Consider the following 21,693-nt stretch of genomic DNA (forward strand, 5'->3'; position numbering starts at 1 on the left):
ACTTTCCTCCGGGGAAAAAATGGCTTGCACCCTTTTGACGGAGAGAGCATTCGGTGGGCCTTGTGTCTGTAGGAGTCCGCCATTACTCGCCGCAGCACCACTGCCCAGTTCCCCTGGGAAAGCAGAGGGCCAGAAAAGCCTGTGCCCACATCCCACCAGGGCCCCCTCACCTCAGGAAGTTATCTTCTGCACCAGACACAAGGCCAGTTGCGGATGAGGGGCTGTCCGAGAAGACGTCCACTAAAAGGTTGCCAGCACTGGATGGGACGCCGGAGGCAGCTGCTGGGGTTGCCCGGAGGCCGAGGAGGTCGGCAGAGGGGGATGGCGTCGACTGCGGAGAAGCGGGAGGGAGGGAGAAGCCAAGGTAAAGGTCCTTCCAAGCACCTGCCTTGAGAACTGAACCCATGAACCCTGGTACCTACCTTGGGGGCAGAGGAAAAGGCACCGGGCCCTGCGCTGTGGGAGCATGCTTTCTCTCTACTCCTGCACTAAAATGTGTCCAGAAAAAAACAAATTCTGCAATTGGAATAATTGTGCAAATTGGACACATTCGTACATCAGATTCATTAACACCTCCTCATTTCTGCGGGGAAGGGACAAGCCTCTCGGTGCTGCCTTTTACGAATTCCATTTTCTATATCTATTATTTCTTTACCATTTCTAATTTACAGATCTGCATTTCTTTACTAATTCTAATCTCTAGATCTATATAACTCTATACAGTATCCATCCCTGCTGCCCACCTCTCAGATTTGCATTTTATCTTTTGGGCAAGGCCCAAGGGGAAGGAAGAGGGGTGCACTGTGCGCATGGCAGCGCCAGGACATCAACCAGCTTGAGACATCACAACTACATTTCTTCTGGTTGGCAGATCTGGCAACAAGCTGACAAATTCTTAATGGAATTTGTCAGCCATCGCAGAATCCACACACCCACTTCCCTTCCCACTTTACAGCACCACAGGCTTTCTGGTAAATGGTTCTCACCCTGGGCTTTGATTCCCGAGACCTCCCTTCTCCAAAGAGCCCCGGTCTCCCACACACAAGGAACCATTTTCTTGCCAGGGGACACCCCAAGTCTCCAAGCCCCAGACCCTCCCTCTCTTTGGCACTCACAGCAGTGCTGGCTGAGGGTTCCATGCCCCCATTGATTTCGGAGTTGGGGTCCTTCTTGCCGTCATCCAGCTCGCTGCCAGCTCCGGGGCCCTTCTTCTTCTTGAGCTTAGCCAGGATGGAGGACTCGCGCTCAGGGAATGGAGGCATCTCCTCCAGCACCGTTGCCTAAGGGGCGGAGTTGGGGAGACGGAGAAGGGTTCGAATGACGAGTTATTCGTCTGCTTTTCATTTACGGCTTGGTTATGTCCGCAGACTGGAAAGGTGGCAGGATTCCCAAGTCAAAATAAAAAATTCCTTCCAGTAGCACCTTAAAGACCAACTAAGTTAGTTCTTGGTATGAGCTTTCGTGTGCATGCACACTTCTTCAGATTCGTGTGTATCTGAAGAAGTGTGCATGCACACGAAAGCTCATACCAAGAACTAACTTAGTTGGTCTTTAAGGTGCTACTGGAAGGAATTTTTTTATTTTGACTATGGCAGACCAACACAGCTACCTATCTGTAATAGGATTCCCAAGGATGTGCTCTAGGGGGAGCTGGCTTCAGGCACCAGGCCCATTGGCAGACCAACTCTGTGCTACAAAGGATGTCTGCAAATGTGATATGAAGGCTGGCAACACCAACCCCACCATGTGGGAATCCCTTCCAGACAACCATAGTGCCTGGAGGCAAGACAGTCAGCAGTGATCGGAGGAGGAATGACTGCTGGGCGGAGCGCAGAGAGAAACAACGCTGTGGTGCATCTGCAGCAGCACAGCTGGACGCCTTCATCTGCCCCAGCCACGACAAAACACCCTCAGCAGGGGCTGTAACTTTTCAATAGTTTGACTTCACCCCCAAAGGCGCATTGTCCCCGAGACGGACGGATGCCAACAACTTTTTCATTCATGACACTTCTATTCTGCCCCATAACCACAGTTCTCTTGCCAGCACCAGTTTTGTTTTTAAATGCAGCAGAAACAATAAAATACCAATCCAGTGCCCAAAACAAGCAAACGGCAGAGATAAAATTTAAAAAGCCCATACAATTCCTCTTGGGAAAGGCAGATCTTACAAAAAACTTCAGGGAGCCAAAATGCTGGAATCCTCAAAGGCTCTAGAGCCCTTTTCGGCTCAAGGGTCAGATTCCTTCATGTGCGGCGGACGTACGGCCCACCCAGTGTTGTTGGACTACAACAGCCATACACCCTGATCATTGGGTCACACTGTCTGGGGCCGATGGGATTTGGAAAGGGAGCTGTGGCTCAGAAGGTCCCAGGTTCAATCCCTACCACCTCCCGGTTGCTGAAACCTGCTGAAACCCTGGAAAGCTGCTGCCAACCAGTATAGTCAACGTAGGCAGGGGAAACAGAGGTCTGACCCTGGTATATAAGGCAGGTTCCTTTTCCTGGCTCCCCATTGTGGCCTATGGTGAAGGGGCAGAAATGGGCTTCTGGCGCAGCACAAAAATAATCCCAAGAGCTGATTTCAATTCACAGATCGAAGCCTTACGTCTCCCCTTATTTGATGCAGCTGCAACCAGTTTCTCTTTCAGATCAGCCAACTCTCTTCCTCCACCCAGTCTCCCCGAGATGAATGGCTGACTTAGCTACCAGCCCACCCGTCTCTCGCAACATTCCCAGTTTCCCCCTCACCAAGACATCGGTGCTGGCGATGGAGCTGAGCTTGAGGTACTCAACCGCCCGCTGCTGCAGCTCCACGTCGGCGTTGCGGATCTGGCTGTCAGAGCGCAGCACTTCCTGGATGGTGCCCTTGGTCTCAGGGAAGAGGTTGATGAACTTGATGTAGGTGGAGAGGAGCAGAGCCCGGGTGGAGACGCTGCAGAGGTGGAACTTGGAGTGCAGAAGGTTGAACTGCACCAGAGGGCTGGAGGAGGGGAAGGAAGGAAGGAAGGAAGGAAGGAAGGAAGGAAGGAAGGAAGGAAGGAAGGAAGGAAGGAAGGTACCTTGGTTCTCAAATGGCTTGGCTCCCAAACAAATCAGCTCCCAAATGCTGCAAACCCGGAAGTGAGTGTTCCAGTTTGTGAATGTTTCTTAGAAGCCGAACATCCGCCGCAGCTTCCAATTGAGTGCAGGAAGCTCCTGCAGCCAATCAGAAGCCGCTCCTTGTTTTTCAAACCATTTTGGGAGTCGAACGGACTCCTGGAACAGATTAAGTTTGAGAACCAAGGTACCACTGTATTATACTTTCTTTCTAATACCCTGCCTATCTGACTGGGCCCCAGCCACACTGGGCGGCTGCCAACAAAAATACAGGAAAAATAACAACAAAACAACTACAAAATCAAACGTTAAAAGCACTCTGAAATAGGGCTGGCCTTCAGATGCCTACGAAAATTTATACAGATTTTAACATCTGCCAGGAGGGCATTCTGCAGGGCAGGTGTGACTACCGAAAAGGCTTCCTGTCTGGTTCCCTGTAGTTTCACTTTGTGCAGTGAGGGAACCGCCAGAAGGCCCTCAGTGCTGGACCTCAGTGTCTGGGCTGAATGATGTGGGTGGAGATGCTCCTTCAGGTATACAGGAAGGAGGCAAGGGTTGAGGGTGGCACCATTTTTAGCTGCCCCACTCCAAGTCAGCATAGCAGAGGGGAGGGGACCTGAAGCAAGGCATGCCAACGTGCCTCATCAAGCTAAGAAAAGAAGGGGACGAGCCTCTGCAAACAGAACTAAGCCCTAGTTCTCTGTGAGGCTGCTAAGCTGTCCCTGGGCTGTACCATTCATTTCAGACTGCAGGTGGAGGCTCACGTCTTCGAAGGATCATACCAAAAAAATTAAATATAAATCCCACCTCCCAAAAGAATCTACATGCCAGAGTCCTAGCCTTGCCATCTCCCTGACATGCTTGGCCTAGCGCCCACTGGAATGGTAAAATAAGGGCTTCCAGGGTTGAGAACTCCCAGGTCGCTGCCACAGGGATTGGAGAGAACCAGCCCACTGAATGGCCTTGAGGAGGCATCTCACTCAGAGCTGTTTTGAGGATCGGTGGATGGAGAGAAAGAACCTGTCACCAATAAGGTGGGCTAGTGGGTCCCTCTCCTAGGCGCTGCCCACATCCCTTCCTCCCACAGTTCCCAACCTTGAGCGAGGATCTCCAGCGATGAGGTTCCCAAACTCCCCTAGGATGTAGCCGCCAACTTTGACCATGTTCTCGTGGCAGGCGGGAGCCTGTAGGGCCTATGGAAAACAAAGGAGATCTGTAATGTGCTGTAGGGAGGAAGGGGGGGGGGAATAAGCTCCCATTCAGGATCCCATGCAACCATCAGGCCATGACTTAAAGAGAGGTCTTCTATAACTCTGTTTAGCCCTTTTCCTGACGTGTCTCAAAAGGACTAACACCGCAATTGCCTCAGGCTCTTTTAGGTTCATTCTGAGTCTCTAACCCAGAAAGAACTGTGGCTGAATCGAGATGCACAGGCAACTCCCAATTTATGTGGGGGTTGCATTCCAAGGCACCATGCATTTAAGTGAAACTGTGCATACTTGGAACACCATTGAAAAAGGCTGCAAGCACCCCATTCAGTCCCTGCCCCCCTTTTTAATATGTATGATTTTCAGGTTTATACATTTCCAAAAATTTACAGTCATTTTAACATTTCAAAACTTGGCTTCCTTCCCCCTCTGTCTGCGATTCCTTACATTTATTCTTAATATCTTCTGCATATCCAAATTAATTTAATTTGTTCATTTATTCATCTACTTTAAATACATACTCTTATGAAATTGCAGGTTATTACAGTTACAGGTTATTGCTCCCTTTTGTGACATTTTCGGGTCGCTTCCAGGTTTGAGGTGTGGTTGCGCACATACTGGACATGCTTAAAATGGTCTCTGCCTGTACATAAATTCAGTGATGAGCCTGCTGTAGAAGCGCATTCATCACAGCTTGTGACACATGGACTGCCATCTCCCCAGGACTGAGCTTAGGGCAGACTTCTCTCCCTCCTCTGCAGTTTGTGACAAAGACTGGTTTGCACAGAGCTGATTGGCTGTTCCTTGTTGTTTATAGGTCTTGGAACTGCCCCCCCCCCCCCGCTGTAGTTGACAGATACATCTAGATGTAGCCTTTGTGACAGACACTTTATTAATATTGCAAAATCAACTCACCTAGATTTGCAGAATTCCTCTCGGGCCGTTTTGTATCAATTAGCAGCCCTCTAGCAAGGCAGCTGGACACGCATCTCACCCACAGAGCAAGCAGCACTTGGGGAAACTGTGGCCCTTCGGATGCTGTTGGACTCCAAGCCCCATCATGCCTGACCGCTGGCCATATGCTGGCTGTGGCTAATGGGAGTTGTAGTCCAACAATATAGAGGGAAGGGAAGGCTTCTCCCCAGAGCGACAGGGAAGGCAAAGAAGAAACGGTCAATGACTGTGACCAACCCCACCCACCTCAAAGACCGTCTTGGCAGCATAGCCTTGGACGTCGTCTCGGTTGATGACGATCTGGATGACGCGGTACCAGACCTCCTCGCTCACATAGTCCCCGGCGATACGGATCAGATTGAGGATGGTGTCCACATACCAGCTGTAGTCCACTGCGTATTTCTCAGCAAGGATAGCCACCTTCAGCACCTGGGAGATATGGAAAATGAAATATTGCCCTGCCAGTTCCTATCAGGCTTTAAGCCGCTAGGGGCCACTCTTCAGTACCAGCAAGGCTGACCCGACACCTTGATGCTGATGGTGCCATGCCCCCTTCTCCTCCCCACCATTCCACATACAGAAGCCGATTAGAATGGCAGCTGAACATAACTTCAACACTGGCAAAGAGAAAACATCTTCCTATGCAGTCAAGCATACACATTTCTGTTCTCCAATGAAAGGGAATGGCTAGTGGTTGGGAGATCTCAGTGCAAACAGCCAGAAGGCTGCCACTGTCGCCTCCCTCCAAATTTCCATCATATGCCAACTGAGGCAGCTGCCCTGCTCTGCCCAACAGTAGGGCCACCCTGCATGCCAAATCCCTCTAAGAGGATTTGGAAACTCCTGGCCTCCCTTCCCCCCTTGCTGTTTCACAAAAATCTACCTGGATGAAGAAATAAGCTCCCACAGCTCTCTTTCCCACGAGCTGAAAAACCCACTCACAATCTCCTCGCGGATAGAGTAATCTGCCGTTTCCAGGTAGCTGAGCATCTCCGAGACGATCTGCTTGGCGTTGGTGCGGTCGCACATGGCGTAGAGGAGATCAGCAGCCCGCTGGCGCACGCTCACGTCCCTCTCCGTCTGGGAAAAAGAGGCCGGGAGTGTGAGACCAGCAAGTTCTTGCCTGCGGCATAACCCCCGTCTTGCCCCGGTTGGCTTTCACACTTACAAACGGAGCATCTTCTGCAAGCCCACTATAACAACCAGCAGTTGGATAGGATTAGGTGAGCAAGAAGAGCATGCAGGTGGTACCAGGCTGAAGTGATGCTCCATTGCTTTCCAGCGGCTCATTCCCTGCTACGCTCCTCAGTCCAAGGATGGGAGGCTGTGGCCCTTGAGATGTTGGCAGACTCCATCTCCCAATGGGGAACACCCAGTGAAATGCTCCCCCCCCTCCAAATTTCACCACCAGCACACAGGGGGAGGATTTGGGGAGACTACTCTCTCAGCCCTTCAATCTCATTCTGCGTGCAAGCTACCTCGCCCATCTGCTCTGCCCGTGCCTTCAATGGGTTCTGACCTTGAGGGCGTTGATGACGGTCTCAATGTGGGTCTTGACGGCCTCGTGGGAGAATTCAGAGCTGGCCAGGGTGCACATGCTCTCGAGGGCCAGGTATCGGAGGTTGGTTTCCCGATGCTGTAGGAACTGGCCGAGTTGATTACATGCCCGCACCAACAGGTTGGGTTCGCTGTGGGTCAACAAAGTTAAGCCCCATCTGAGCATGGCAGGAGGGACATCCCAGCAGAGCTCAGTGGCTGACTGCACACCCCTCAAATCAACCAGATTGTCATCCAATGTCCCCCAGTTTGGGGAAAAGCCATAGCTGCATATCATAATTATTCTATGCCTTAACTCCTCCATGACGTTCTCAGATATATGTTTTACTGCTGTTCTTACGCAAAACCTACTTGAGTTTTAACATGTTTACATTGATTTTTAAAGTAATCTACATACATTTTCCAATCCTCCTTAAACACTGCCTTATCTTGATCTCTAATTTTACTAGTTAAGCTTGCTAATTCTGCATATTCAATCAATTTCAGCTGCCTATGTTCTTTAGTTAGATGTAGCCTCATTTCACCAGTTTTGCGCATCTAGCATTCTCGCTGCAGTTGTTGCCTATTAAAATTAATTTGTCTGATTTTTTGGGCGCATCTGTCCCAGTTATCCCTAGAAGAAAAGTTTCTGTGCTTTTGGGGAGAGTTGCCTTAAATATTTTCTTTATCTCATTATAAATGATCTCTCAAAATCCCTTAGCCGCTCTACACGTCCACCGCATATGGTAAAATGTAGCTTTTCACATACCTGCCCCTTCCCCTCTCTGGTTTTGCCCTGGTGCTGCCATCTAAAGGCTGCCAAGGACCACTGAGACACTTGCACAGTGAGATATCTTTGGAAAAGCACTAGCTATTTCCCCCCACCATCTCATTTAAAGGGTCTCCGTGCTAAGGAAGAACAAACAAGGGTGAGGTGCTCACCTGTCGTAGTGGATGATGAGACTGATGGCTTCAAAGAGGATAGCATTCTTGGCATTGGAGTGCTGGACCTTCTTGGACTTGGGTGGCTCCTGGGCCTTGTTGAGTATAGTCTCCAGGCACTCAACCAGACGTCCTTTCACTGCTGCATCTTCTGCGGGGAAAAGCAGAGGGTGCAAAGGCCAGGAAGCAGCATGTTAGAGCAGGTCCCAGCAAGAGGAGAACCCAAGGTTCACGACTCCCAATGACCATTCACATCTCCTTAGACTTTCCCTATGGATAGACCAATCTAACTCCAGCCCATGTTAATTTCACACATGTTCATTCAAAAATCCTTTCCCTCCCATTTCTGCAGTAATCTGGGCTGCTTTTTAAAATCCGTACAAAAAAATTGTCCTTGAATACGTAGCACAAAATACGTCATTAAATACATGTTTCATCTCAGTGTATGGATTTCTAAGTGCTTTTCATCCCAAACATGCATTTGGGTAAGATTTTTTTGAGAAGAGTATTGAAAACCCAAAGGTTAATGATGTTCTGATCCGTGTACTAGTCTGGGAGGTGGGAATTAGGTTGGTTCTTGGCTCCCACACAGCCTCCAAGTGTGTTGAAGGCCTCCAATAAAGATGTTTGAACAAAAGCTGTGACATTTTGTGATGCTATATAAATGTTAGGTCCCCTCCTCTGACATGCAGAAAAGGAGATGGGGAGGGGAAAGGGGAGCAGCATAAATTTGCGGGAGACTCATTCGCATAGCAGGCAACTGGGGTTTCCTGTTACATCTGAGCCAGGCCTCTGAGAAAGAAGAGATGAGAAATAGATAAAGTAACCTCTTTTACTGGGTCAGTTCAAGGCCAGCATTTCATCAGCTAAGCTGGACCAAGTGAGGTCAAGCTTTCAAGTACCTGCCCAATGAGAAGTTCAGTAGAACAAGGAAGTTCACCTGGTAGAGAATGCGGCAGCTAGATTGGTGACTGGGAGCGGCCACCGAGACCATATAACACCAGTCTTGAAAGACCTACACAGGCTCCCAGTACGTTTCTGAGCACAATTCAAAGTGTTGGTGCTGACCTTTAAAGCCCTAAACGGCCTCGGTCCAGTATACCTGAAGGAGCGTCTCCACCCCCATCGTTCTACCTGGACACTGAGGTCCAGCTCCGAGGGCCTTCTGGCGGTTCCCTCGCTGCGAGAAGCCAAGTTACAGGGAACCAGGCAGAGGGCCTTCTCGGTAGTGGCGCCCGCCCTGTGGAACGCCCTCCCACCAGATGTCAAAGAGAAAAATAACTACCAAACTTTTAGAAGACATTTAAAGGCAGCCCTGTTTAGGGAAGCTTTTAATGTTTAATAGGTTATTGTATTTTAGTGTTTTTTTGGAAGCAGCCCAGAGTGGCTGGGGGGACCCAGCCAGATGGGCGGGGTATAAATTATTATTATTATCATTATTATTATTGGGCTATAACACCACGATTGGATGCAGTAATGCCTCCAAATAGCAATTGCTGGGAATCACAAGTGGGGAGAGTGCTTTATGGAGTCAGACCCCTGATCTATCTAGCTCAGCAGTGTTGACTAAGACTAGCAGGATTTCAGATTGGGGTCTCTCCCAGCCCTATCTGGAGATGCCGGGGGTTAAAAGCTCAGACCTTCTGTATGCAATGCAGATGCTCTACCACTGACCTATCACTCTTCCTCTTTTGCTCACGTCCTGCTGACAGGCTTACCATAGGCATCAGGTTGGCCACTGGGAGAAGAGGGTGCCGAACCGGATAGGTGTTTGGTCTGAAGGGCCCTTCTTGTGATTTGAAGGCCAACATGAAAACCACTTAATTCAATTTCTGGGATTTAGAATGAGATGGGAGGAAAGCGGGACTGCTGGGAAGCATGAGCAGCGTCCAGCACTTCAGAACAGCGATATCTGATAACCTTGCCAATGAACTTCATTATATTAGCAGAGAGATCTGGATATACCTGGCTGCCAGATCCCATTAATCCGCTAGCCTCTGCCTGCCAGAGAATCCAGAATCCCCAGCTTTCTGTTAACTAAACAGAGTCTACAGGCAGCCTGGAATAATTGCCCTGAGAGAGCTACTGGACATAGCCTTGCACACAATCCATCTACTGTATTGGCCTGAATATAAGTCGCACCTTTCCCCCCCAAATTCTGACAGTGAAAAGTTAAAGTGTAGCTTGTAATCAGAACCGAGCGCTGAGCACCCGCCTCTCAGCACTACCACCCTGAACAGGGGGCGGGGGGGGGTGGCTGGCGCCAGCTTCAGGAGGTAATGCCAAGAGTCGGTAGTGCCAGGAGCTGAGCGCGCAGCACATTCGTAATCAAGCACTGGCGCCGGCTTGGGGAGGGGGGCGCTGAGCGCCATCTGCCCCCCATTCAGGGTGGTAGTGCCGCACCCTCAAGTAAGCCTTGAATGTTAAATGTGCGTCTTATTTGTGGGTGCGTCTTATATTCGGGCCAGTACGGTATAATAATAATTTATTATTTATACCCCACCCATCTGGCTGGGTTTCCCCAGCCACTCTGGGCAGTTCCCGACAGACTATTAAAAACACAGCAAAACGTCAAACATTAAAAACTTCCCTAAACAGGGCTGCCTTCATTTGTCTTCTAAAAGTCAGGGCGTTGTTTATTTCCTTGACATCTGGTGGGAGGGTGTTCCACTACCAAGAAGGCCTTCTTGGGTAGAAGGGCTAGGGTGCCAACCAAAGTGGCTGCCCCCCCCCGCAATTCCAGGCCACCTCTTACCTGGGGGAGGATAACACTGCAGCAGCCGCAGGAGCTTGACCGAGAGCCAGGGGGCTGGCACAAAGTAGTAGGTGTAGTCCTGGAGGTCTGTGGAGGCTGACGACACAATCTGCCAGAGGGGCAGGGGGTGGGATGCAAAAACACAGCAGCAGAAACCACCAGTGAGTCAGCTACACTGGAACGTTATATTTAGTCCGGGATGGGGAACCCTTTTCAGTCCAGGGGCCATGTTTCCTTCTGGGGGGCCACATGACAGTGGTGGGTGGGGTCAATGGCAAAAGTGGTTGGAGCAAGTGGGTGGACTCCATCCAGGCAGAGTTCAAGGATACATTCCAGCCAGGCAAAAACATCTGGGAGTTCTGGGAGTAAGAAGCGGGGCCAGTGAGGAGTATGGGCTTCCAAGGGCCAGACACAGAGGCTCGGAGGGCCGCATTTGTCCTTTAGGCCTGAAGTTTCCCACACCTATGTAAACCCATTACCACAAAGCCCTGGCAGGGGGACTAGATGTGCTTAAAAACAGTCATGGGGAGAAGCGGGAACCAGATTGTAGTGATCAGATGGGAATCAGAGTCACTTTGCCAGACAGTGGGGTTCATTCCCCCCATGCTGTTTTCCTAATTTAAGGAGCCCAGCTCAAATCTGTACAAAATACAGCAAAACAATGAGAGAGAGAAAGTCGTAGCATTTGTGAACAGACGCTGAGGAACTGATGCGCTTAATGCATCACTTCCTGCTCCATGTTTCTTTCCGTAAACAACTGGAAGCAGGTGCAGAGGAGCCACTATTTTCACTGGGGCTGCAGCAAACAGAGGGATGGGGGGGGGGTTAACCCTTTCTCTCCCCACTGTAATCCTGATGAAAATCACTCTGGGCCTGCTCTCAGCCCTGGGAGAGAAACACCCACCTAGTTTAGGGGCATCCTGGTTCCCAAAAATAAGACTCGCACAAGTACAACCAACTAAAAGGCAAAATCATTGGTGCCCTTCTCTCTTCTGCACACACAGACACGCGCCCAAACCCAGACCTCACCCTGCTGAGCCTGGATACAGCCAACGAAACGCACGTCTTGAAGTCGTCGGGATTCTTCTTGCAGAGGCAGGCAATGAGGCTGACGGCAGCTGTGACCACGCCCTGTGTTTTTTTTTTGGGGGGGGGGTGTGAGAAAGATGGTGTGCCAAGTGAGACCACTTCGAAAGGGGCTAAAGGAGCCACAAATGCACCACTTTCTGGCTCCCACTGGGCATATGATAAAAGGAGAAGTAAAGGATGTGCCGAGTCCAGTGTACATTGCTACTATATAGGAGCATTTTGGAGCAAATAGCATGCTTTAGTTAAACAGGGGCATAGCTGTCAACCTTCCCTTTTTTTGCAAGAAATTCCCTTATTCCAGCGCCATTTCCCATTGCTATCCTGGATTGTTAGATATCCCGTAGACTGTCCCCCGGGACAGATGAGGCTGCTGATCCCTTATTTTCAAATCTGAAAGTTGACAGCTATGAACAGGGGTCTGTTGGTGGCCAAAGCTTTGTATGCTGCCCCTCATTCGTGCACCCCAGAGTCACCATATACAGACCAATAAAACCTATTGGTTATGAAGAACCTTTACTCTCGGCAGCGTAACTATCCGGCTACTCTTATTTTGAGCTCTGGGTAAAAATAGCTCAGTGTTCCCCGAGCGATGGGCCATGTGATAGATAGTGTCTGAGTGGATGTGGAGGGCGTACCATATGTGTATTATTGTGGGGGTGGTTCCATACGTCGGCCCCTAGGAAGCAGAGGCCGGGGGGGGGGTGTTACGTACCATGTGCTGATCATTCAGAAGGTGCACCACCCGCGACGTCCACTCTCCCATGGGCACCAGGTCGGGTGAGGTCTTGTAGAGGCGCAGGAGGCAGAGGGCAGCACTCTGCTTCACGCTATCCATGGTGTCACTGAGGGGCAGTTGCAGACAAATAGGTGGGTCAAGACGGGTGAAGAAAGGAGAACAAGTCAATAGCAGAGCAACTGATGATCTATAATGAACTGAAAAAAATGTTAAATCGAATGACGCCAGTGACGCTCAGACCTATGTGGGCACTTCCCACTGTGATCGTACCTTCCCAGCCCCAACTAACATGCCTGAGTCCGAGACAGGAACCTTTTCTGGTTCCAATTTGACTGCATGCCTGGCCCGCTTGCTGAGAGGCACCATATCTGCCCATGGTCAGGACGTTTACTGGGTGTGTGGCAGTAAGGCCTATCATGCCCTCCCAAGAGGATGGTATGGGGTCTGTTTTCCAGCCTACTTAATACCCCCCATGTGGATTCCTGACCAGATACCCTCTGCACCCCCTAGAAGGAGGCGTTCGGCTGACCTGGCAACACTTGCAGGTGACAGCTCCCAGAATTGGGGCAAAAATCAGTGGCCTCCGGAAAGGATACTGACCCATTATGCTCCAGCCTCATGGAATCGGGGAGAGAAAATCTCTGGAGCAAGGGGGCCGATCTATAACTTGAACCGCATAATCAGACTCCAGGCAGTGGTAGAGATTGTTGCTAACACGACAGCCACGGCCCTTAGGCTAATTGCCACGCAATTGGATGAGACACGCAATGCGTTTCTCTCAGTCCGATTAGCGTTGGACTTTCTCCTGGCGCAACATGGCGGCTTTTGTGCAGCGTTAAATCTCACAGGTGGGGCCTGTTGCTTTAACATCTCTGATCATGGTGAGGCCATTCGCAGTTTGGCAGCAGGACTTGAAACAGTGGCCCATATTCCTACCCAAACCTGGGAGGGATGGGACATGTCATGGCTTGACTGGTTGCCAAACCTAGGATTGGTAAAAGGCCTGTTTTTGCTGCTACTTGGCCCACTTTTCATTTTGCTAATTTTTTGCTTTTCTGTACCTTGCTTGCTGCAATGCTTGCATACAATGACATGCAATATGATTTCTCGCATGCTTCGCCCACAGATTATAGCTCTGACCCGAGAATATCAGCCTGTGCCTTCCTGGGACGAGCCCTTTTAAGAAAAGGGCTGTCCAAAATTGAGAGGTATGGAATGAAGGGGTACAGTTAGGGTTACCCCAGAAAGCCCTAAAAACTGTTTGTGAATTCCCCCCCCCCCAGCCAGGCCTCGGAGTACGCATTTTAAAAACTGCATATTCCTCTAAGACAAAAAGCATGAGCTAAGCAGTCCTCTCTGTAACAAAAACGCTGTAACAAACTCAGAGCTGAGAACAGTAAAGCTTTCGCTTCCCAGATCCAAGATAACCTTGTCCTGGTACATTGATTTGCAACATACTTCCGGGAACAGAGTCAGAGAACGAAAAGCAACATTTCTATGTAAGAATCTGTGAAGGGGGAGAGGAAAAAAGGGGTTTGAAAAAAGGATAAAACCTGCTTGTAAAATGTTTTCGGCGCGGCCTGTCTTTTGTGAACTGAATCACACAGGTGCCTCTGCCCCCCCGGATGGCAGAATAAAACGCTCTTTCTCTGGATTAACCCCCTGGTGTTGTTTGGCTCCTTTTGTCTCTGCTCGGGTGCAACAATTATTCCGACCCATGGATTAATAAGGCTACAAAAGTACTTTCCCAAAAAATCCGAGTCCTTTCCGTTAGGGATAATTCAGATGAAAATTCCCAGGTGTCAAAAAAAGGTTATTTATGTATGCTAGTACTACGGCCTATGTTTTGTTCACCTCAAAATGGAAAATGAGCGAGGTCCCAACTAAAGAAGAATGGCAACTTAAGCTGACAGAATATGCACAACTTGCAGACTTAACATATAGAAGAAAACAAGAAGAACATATGTTTAAAGAAGATTGGGAAATGTTTATTGACTATACGGGAAATAATTGTGTTCAGCTGAAAACGCTGGCAGCAGTAAGAAAAACTCAGCAGTGTAAATAAGTTTTGATGGATGCAGTAACGGAATACTGAATGGTATAGTTTTTGTAAAATATGCAGGGATTTAAAATATGTAAAGTGAACCGTGGAAAGAGAAGAAGGGAAGTCATTGATATCTTAAGCATGTAAAATGAGTGTTTTAAATTGTAAAACAGAAAATTTGATGAAATAACAGTGCGTTAGCAGTGGATTGATATTGGGACCGTCCACACTGTTCCGCTTTGTTAGCTGTTCTGCGATACTTTGTTAGATGTTCTGCGATAATTTCCCTGTGTTACTGCTGTCTAGCTAGAGTGCAAAACATGGGCAACAAAAAACACCACCCTGAACATTTGCGGCATAAAAGGTTCCAGGGTTTTGGGAGGAAACTACAGGACAGGCACCAACTGGGAATGAAGCAGGATGGCTGCCACAAAACCTTTGGAGGCACAAAGAGCACTGGAAGTGAGATTGTGCATAACCGCACAGATGGCATCACATCAGATCACAATACAGTGGTATCTCGGGTTACATATGCTTCAGGTTACAGACTCCGCTAACCCAGAAATAGTACCTTGGGTTAAGAACTTTGCTTCAGGATGAGAACAGAAATCGTGCTCCGGCAGCACAGTGGTAGCAGGAGGCCCCATTAGCTAAAGTGGTGCTTCACGTTAAGAACAGTTTCAGGTTAAGAACGGACCTCCGGAACGAATTGAGTACTTAACCTGAGGTACCACTGTAAAAAGGATGCCTAGAGACACAAACCAGACCTGTATACAGTGGCACATCGGGTTACATAAGCTTCAGGTTACATACGCTTCAGATTACAGACTCCGTTAACCCAGAAATAGTACCTCGGGTTAAGAACTTTGCTTCAGGATGAGAACAGAAATTGTGCTCTGGCGGTGCGGTGGCGGCAGGAGGCCCTACTAGCTAAAGTGGTGCTTCACGTTAAGAACAGTTTCAGGTTAAGAACGGACCTCCGGAACGAATTAAGTACGTAACCAGAGGTACCACTGTATGTTCCTTGCCTCTTGTGGATAGACTCCCTCTGAGCAAACGCTTTTCTCTAGTGGGACTGGCTTACCCGGCCACCAGGATGCGGGGGATCTCAGAGGCAAAGGCCTCGGCCATCTCACGGCTGCCCACATTGGCAATGCAGTGCAGGGCCAGGCACATGAAGGTGGGGTTGCGGCTTGCCAAGTCATTCTTGATGGCGTTGTTGATGAGGCGGATCAGCTCGCTGTTGCAGTTCACCAGCACCGAAATGAACAGGTAACCCTAGGGCAGAGAAGAGGCAGATAAATACACATGCAGGCACATTCTGAGCTAGGGGAGAGGCATGGACACACAACCCACAAAATCATAGAGGCTTTCCTCCACTCTGTCCCACAGCAGAAAAGGGGCCAGAACGAAGTTGGCTGGCACTCCCGAGGCAGACAAAGATACATGAAAAGCACGTGGCTTGCCCCAAAGACTCATGGGAACCGTAGTTCACCACACGGAGAACTACAATTCCCAGCACAAACTACAGTTCCCAGGATTATCTGCGGGAGGGGTGGGCTGTAAATGTGCGGCAAATGTATGGTGTGCATGCAGCCATATAATGTGCTGTACAGTTCAGCAAACAGGAGCTCCTTTCTGCACTACAATCCCTGCAGCGACACACCCTGGCAGCCAAACTGTTTCCATCCAAAGCATTTTAGAGTTGATTGTCAGTGCCATGGGTCACTCCTTTATTTAACAGGCATGATACTTCCTCATTGGTGCAAATAGCTCAAAATACAAAGAAGAAAAAGAACAATCCCATGTGAGGAAAGTGAAAGAGTGGGGAGAATTGGAATGTTGTGGGTGTGGATAATCATTGGCCCAGAGGCCAATGCTGCTGAACTTCAACTCCCATCATCCCTGGCCATGCTTGCTAGGGCTGATGGGAGTTGTAGTTCCACAACATCCAGAGAGCGAAAGGTTCCCCACATCTGGGATACAGAGGCCTAGACTGAAACCTCTATCCAGGCGTAGTTCACATAAAACACCAGAAAAGGTGGAAAACTTGTTCCTGGATGACAGCAACACAGAGGTGTGTGTATGTATGTTGCACAACAGAAGAATACTTGTCCGTATTTTTTTTATTAAAAAAAAATCCCTAGATGTCCCAGGGGGAGGGGGGGAGGACTATATGTGAGATATAATATCCTGACCCCCTTGGAGTGAATAACAACAATGTAATGAAAATAACTAGCACAGCCTTCCCTAATAAATTCCTTACAGACTCGGCACTCTGACTTCTGATGATAACATTGGGAGGTAGCTGCCTGTTGCTCCTTTATATCTATTTATACAGATGGGGAACTGAGACCAAGGGAGAGCTGGAGCCGGTTTAACGGGGGGGAAAGGGGGGAGACCCCCAGCCTCCCACCCCAGGCCCCTCAAGCCTACTCACAATTTGCTTCTCTGTGTACTTGTTGGAGCTGAGCAGGTTGACAGCCTCCATGTGACCAAAGTCGATGTCATGACCCAGCAGGAATATGAAAAGCAGCTTGCAGACATATTTTTTCTTGCTGTAACCATCCAAGGCTTTATCTCCTGAGAGGGGAAAGAGCAAGAGGGAGAGGGGAGGGGGAGGTCACTGGCACTGCTGGAAGGAGAGAGGTGTCTTGCAAGCCAGGAGTGTGGGAAGGGAGGGAAGCAGTTGCAAAAGCTTTCCAGCCTAGTACTATCAAGCCTTCGGAATGCTTTCCTATTTTGAGCCGCCCAGGGTGGGCTTGAGAAGGAGGCAGGCGTTCTCAGAAAATTTCTTCCAACTGTCGCAGAGAATTTCAGAGAAGGGAAACCTGTGAAACACGCTCTCCGCCCATTGTTATTGTTATTAAAAGAATTTATGTGATACCTTTCAAATACCAAGGAGGTCCGCAAACAAATGAAAGCCTATTCTCAAAATAACGTGAACAAAACCAATAATAAAAATACAGCTGCCACTAATTGAAACACATAGGAAAACAGCCACATTACGACATTCATAATTGATAAACAAACCCATTAAAAGAGCATGACAATTAAAGCAACAATCAAAGCAGGAGATTTGAGTCAGGAGTTCAGAGAAATGGTCGTCTCAACAGGGGTGTCGACGTGCTGTTAGACTCAAACTCCCATCAGCCCCAGCCAGCATGGGAAATAGGCATGATGGGGCTGATTCCAGCAACATCTGGATGACCACTGGGCCCCCACTCTCATTTTACACGGTCCCTGCAATTTCACTCTGGGCCAGAGCAGACCCTTTTGCTGCCTGAGGTGCAAAAGCAAATGCCCGCCCCCTCCTTAAGGCAAGGTACAGATTACACAAGGCCAGCCATGTTATTTTAGCAGTTGACGCAGCCAATCCCACAAAGTCCCTTTCTCCAGCTATAATACTAATAAATTAAAATTGCCAGCCATTCGCTGCTCTTCCATAGCACCCAAAATCTGCTGCCTGAGGTGGCCACCACACGCTGCCTAACAGAGATGCCTGACCTGCTTAATGGGCATAGCAAGCTTACTTATGGGATCCCCTTACCCCATATATCCACTGCTAAAGAGGCCAAATAATGCCCACTTGTAAGTACCGTATTTTTTGCACCATAACACTCACTTTTTCCCTCCTAAAAAGTAAGGGGAAATGTCTGTGCGTGTTATGGAGGGAATGCCTACGGGTGGCGTGCCTACGGATTTTCCTCCTCTAAAAATTACATGCGTGTTATGGTCGGGTGCGTGTTATAGAGCGAAAAATACGGTAATCTATATTTTTAGTGTGGCAGCACCTACACTTTGGATCTCCTTCCTCATTGATACCAGTGAAGGCACCTTCACTGCACAGTACAGCCTCTACTTACGATCATAATCCATTCCGGAGGCCCATCCGCTGGGCGAAACCAGACGCTAGTAGAGGCGCCGTTGTGCGCATGCACATTCGGTGGCAGCGCGCTTCTGAGCATGCATAGAGGCGGCAGCCGCTTGTGCATACGTGCAGATGGCAGAAGCCGCTTCCATGCATGCATGAATCGCAGCAAACCGGGTGTTTACTTCTGGGTTTGCCACAGTCGCAACTTGGAACGTCCGTGAGACGAGGTTCCACTGTATTCTTTTTCAGTGACATCTGTCATGGATGCTTTAGCTAAGATTCTTGCATTGCAGGGGGTTGGACTAGATGACCCTTGGGGTCTCTTCCAACTCCACAATTATACGATTCTATGTAGACGTCGCATGCCTTTCATCTCTTTTTTTAGCTACTGCTGACTTTAATATTTTTTAAATTTTTTGCTTAAAATAATGGTTTTAACTGGTTTTTAATAAACAATTGAATGTTTTATTTTGTATTTTTGCAAACCGCTTAGAGGTTGGTTGGTTTTTTTAACACTAGCGGTATATCCCCCTCCCCAAAACCGCACGAAGTCTAAGACAATTGTGTCTCATACCGAATGTAAACGAACTGTGAAAAAGACACTATGACTCAAAAGTGGAATCTCTGTTTCCTGTTTGTTTTGTAACACAATATTTAATAAAAACCAATTTTAAAAAGCAATAATAAAATGGCATATGGATTTTGTTAAATAAGTAAATGACTACAAACTTGATCCCCTTCCCATCTCAAGGATAGAGTTTCTCAGGCTTGGATTCTGCTCCATCTCAGCAGATTCTTCCCACTGGTGCAAGTGGGCTCAAAAGTGCCAGAAGTTCTGTCCACAAAATCTCTGGATTCCACTTTGGCCTCTGGCAAGTGCTATACTAAACATCCCTTTTCAGGTAAGGGAAGGAAGATTGTATCCCTTTCCAGGCTACTCTAACCAGCACTGCAGAGAAGAAGAGGACTCTCTTTTTCTCCAGTCTCTTTCCAACAAAGAAGGAATTGCTTAGGAAGCTCCTGGTATGCCCCGCAGAGGACCTCAAGGTCCACAAATGACAACATTTTGGAGGTCCCAGGTCGCAAGGTGGTTAGATTGGTCGCAACTAGGGCCAGGGCCTTTTCAGTACTGGCCCCAACTTGGTGGAATGCTCTGTCACAAGAGACTAGGGCCCTGAGGGGCTTGACATCTTTCCGCAGGGCCTGCAAGACAAGAGCTGTTCCACCTGGCCTTTGGTTTGCACTCAGTCTGACCCTTATGTTTCCCTCCCCTTATGGTTTTGATCTATGGGCTACTTTTAAAATGAGGCTGCATTTTAAAATGCATTTTAACCTGTATTTTAAGTTGGGGTTTTTCCTCCCTATTATGATTTTACTGTAATTTTACTGGTGTTAGCCGCCCTGAGCCCGGCTCTGGCTGGGGAGGGCGGGGTATAAATAAAATTTGTTATTATTATGATTATTATTATTCAGAGTCAGGTCATTGGTCCATCTGTCTCACTACTGTCTACTTTGACTGGCAGCAGCTCTCCAGCATTTCAGGTAACGCTGTCTCCCAACCCCGTCTGGAGATGCCGCAGATTGAAGGTGGGACCTTCTGCACAAAAAGCAGGCACTTTGAAAGACTTGCCTCCAATGTATGCAGGCATGACTTAGTGTGTTTGGGTGCATGCTTACATACATGCGAGATGGGGAAAAATACTGTGCCCAGGAGTATCGTAAAACACATTTGTGATGCAACCTCGGGGGCAATGGAGCTCACGGAAGATCCATTCCTCTCCTGCAACACTAATGCAGGAAATTACGACAATATATTATAAAAGTCTTCAATTTGAAATTGCAAAGGAGCTGTTCATAGAATAGAAGGTCAAACTGCTGTCGCATTGTGGTTGTGCCATTCATTCTTCTCCCCACCATCTGAGCTATTCTTGATGAGAACCGAGGAAGACGTAACTATTTCGTAACACGCGGGGACGGGGAGCGAGAGGGATCCAAAGCAACACTGAGCGAAGGAACTCTACCCAGGTAACCATTTCTGCCAAAAGACAACACGCTGCCAAATAATGAGAGCTAGAAACTTTCCCCTTCAAATTGAAACGAACACTCAGGTTCAAAGGATTCTGCAGGCAGTTTCGAAACTGCAGCATGCAGTTAACATCCACAGAGATTCCCAGACAGCTAGATCATGCTGTGCTCTGAGAAAAGGAGGAGGTTTGGTAGAGACGGCCAGTGGAAGGAAGGAACCAACATGACTGGATTTTTTGGGGATGGGGTTCTGGGAACCACAAGGTTCTCTGGAAGTAGACTAGTGACAGTTGGGTGGGATAAAGAGGATCTAAGCAGCGTATGCATTTGTGGTAATCACTGCTATCTGCCACATGACACAAAGTGAAATAATCGGGGTTGGTTGTCTGGTCCTTAACAACATTCTTGTGTTCCCAGGGGTGGGAGGATAAGTGGATTGTACCTGAAGGACTGCTGGTTTCTGTTATGCTCCTAACTCAAACATGCTCCTCCTTTGAAAGAAACTTGTCACAAATTGCACAACTGTGCACTTTTGACGGCCCTACCCCGCCCTCCTTGTTGAATGGCCTGACCACAAAGACTGTTGAGGAACTGAGCTTGTTAAATTCTGCTAATCCAACCAAGGAACACAGTTTGGGTTTCTGTTCCAAGCCTCCCCTCTTTTGTTTTGCAGCGGAAGCAGAGAAAATTGCCCTTCTCCAGCAACACAAATAGCCCTGCAACACCCACCCACCCCAGCGTGTTCCAGAAGCTTCAAATATGCAAAGATCAATATCTGGATCCAGGTTTGGGTGGGGAGGGAGTTCAGTGCATCAGAAGCAAAAGGTTGTCTGGCCACATTGGACGAGACTGGTTTAAAACAGGACTGTGCACGGTGCTGGCACAAGCAACTCCCGGATTCTCGAGGAAGAGAAAGAAGGGCTACCAGTCAGAGCAGAGGGCCTGGGAATCAGACTTTTCAAGTTCATTTCAATGTCCCAGCTGGAGACAGTCCAGCTTGTGGAGGCAGACCAGCTGGGACAGTCCAGCTGTTTAGCATTTCGACCCTGAGCACAGGGTCATCCCTCATCTGTTGCCTGCGGACGGACTACATAAAGCACCTTTCTGCAGAGCATTGATGACAGGGTATTAGGAAAAGATGGACGGCGAGAGCTGAACCAACCTGGGCAATGACTACAGATAAGCACAGTCGTGGAGGAAGAGAGAGAGAGAGAGAGGAAAAAAACGAGAAACCGTGAGTAAGTCAGGCTGACTCATGGAGCTGCTGTCGGGATCTATGGTGTGAAATAGCATATCCTGCAGATTGGAAGAAGGGGGAAGGGGGAGAGAGGAGGGAGAGATAGCCGAGGAAGGACTTACCCTTGAATTTGGACCGGATATTGGCCAACTCTTTGTTGATTCGTTTGATTTCAGCCTCTTTGCTCTTACCTGGAA

General features: G+C 48.7%; 1 protein-coding gene across 6 annotated transcripts in view; it reads right to left on the bottom strand.

Moving 5' to 3' along the window:
* Positions 1-21,693, bottom strand: part of AP2A1 (adaptor related protein complex 2 subunit alpha 1) — a 38,803-nt gene that overhangs the window by 11,276 nt on the left and 5,834 nt on the right. For 2 of the 6 annotated variants that reach the window (XM_081166180.1, XM_081166177.1), the window contains exons 2-16: positions 21,619-21,687; positions 16,801-16,943; positions 15,445-15,638; positions 12,293-12,422; positions 11,521-11,622; positions 10,492-10,600; positions 7,737-7,887; positions 6,778-6,946; positions 6,201-6,338; positions 5,505-5,687; positions 4,192-4,289; positions 2,749-2,980; positions 1,116-1,280; positions 423-488; positions 171-331 (exon numbers count right to left, since the gene is read on the bottom strand). In XM_081166180.1, the coding sequence (XP_081022306.1) occupies positions 171-331; positions 423-488; positions 1,116-1,280; positions 2,749-2,980; positions 4,192-4,289; positions 5,505-5,687; positions 6,201-6,338; positions 6,778-6,946; positions 7,737-7,887; positions 10,492-10,600; positions 11,521-11,622; positions 12,293-12,422; positions 15,445-15,638; positions 16,801-16,943; positions 21,619-21,687 (2,110 nt within the window). The remainder of the gene's footprint in view (positions 1-170; positions 332-422; positions 489-1,115; positions 1,281-2,748; positions 2,981-4,191; positions 4,290-5,504; positions 5,688-6,200; positions 6,339-6,777; positions 6,947-7,736; positions 7,888-10,491; positions 10,601-11,520; positions 11,623-12,292; positions 12,423-15,444; positions 15,639-16,800; positions 16,944-21,618; positions 21,688-21,693) is intronic. The other 4 variants (XM_081166181.1, XM_081166179.1, XM_081166178.1 and 1 more) reach the window with 3 other exon arrangements.

The sequence above is a fragment of the Podarcis bocagei genome (assembly GCF_964188305.1).
Source record: "Podarcis bocagei genome assembly, chromosome: 13".
NCBI classification, from domain to species: Eukaryota; Metazoa; Chordata; class Lepidosauria; order Squamata; family Lacertidae; genus Podarcis; species Podarcis bocagei.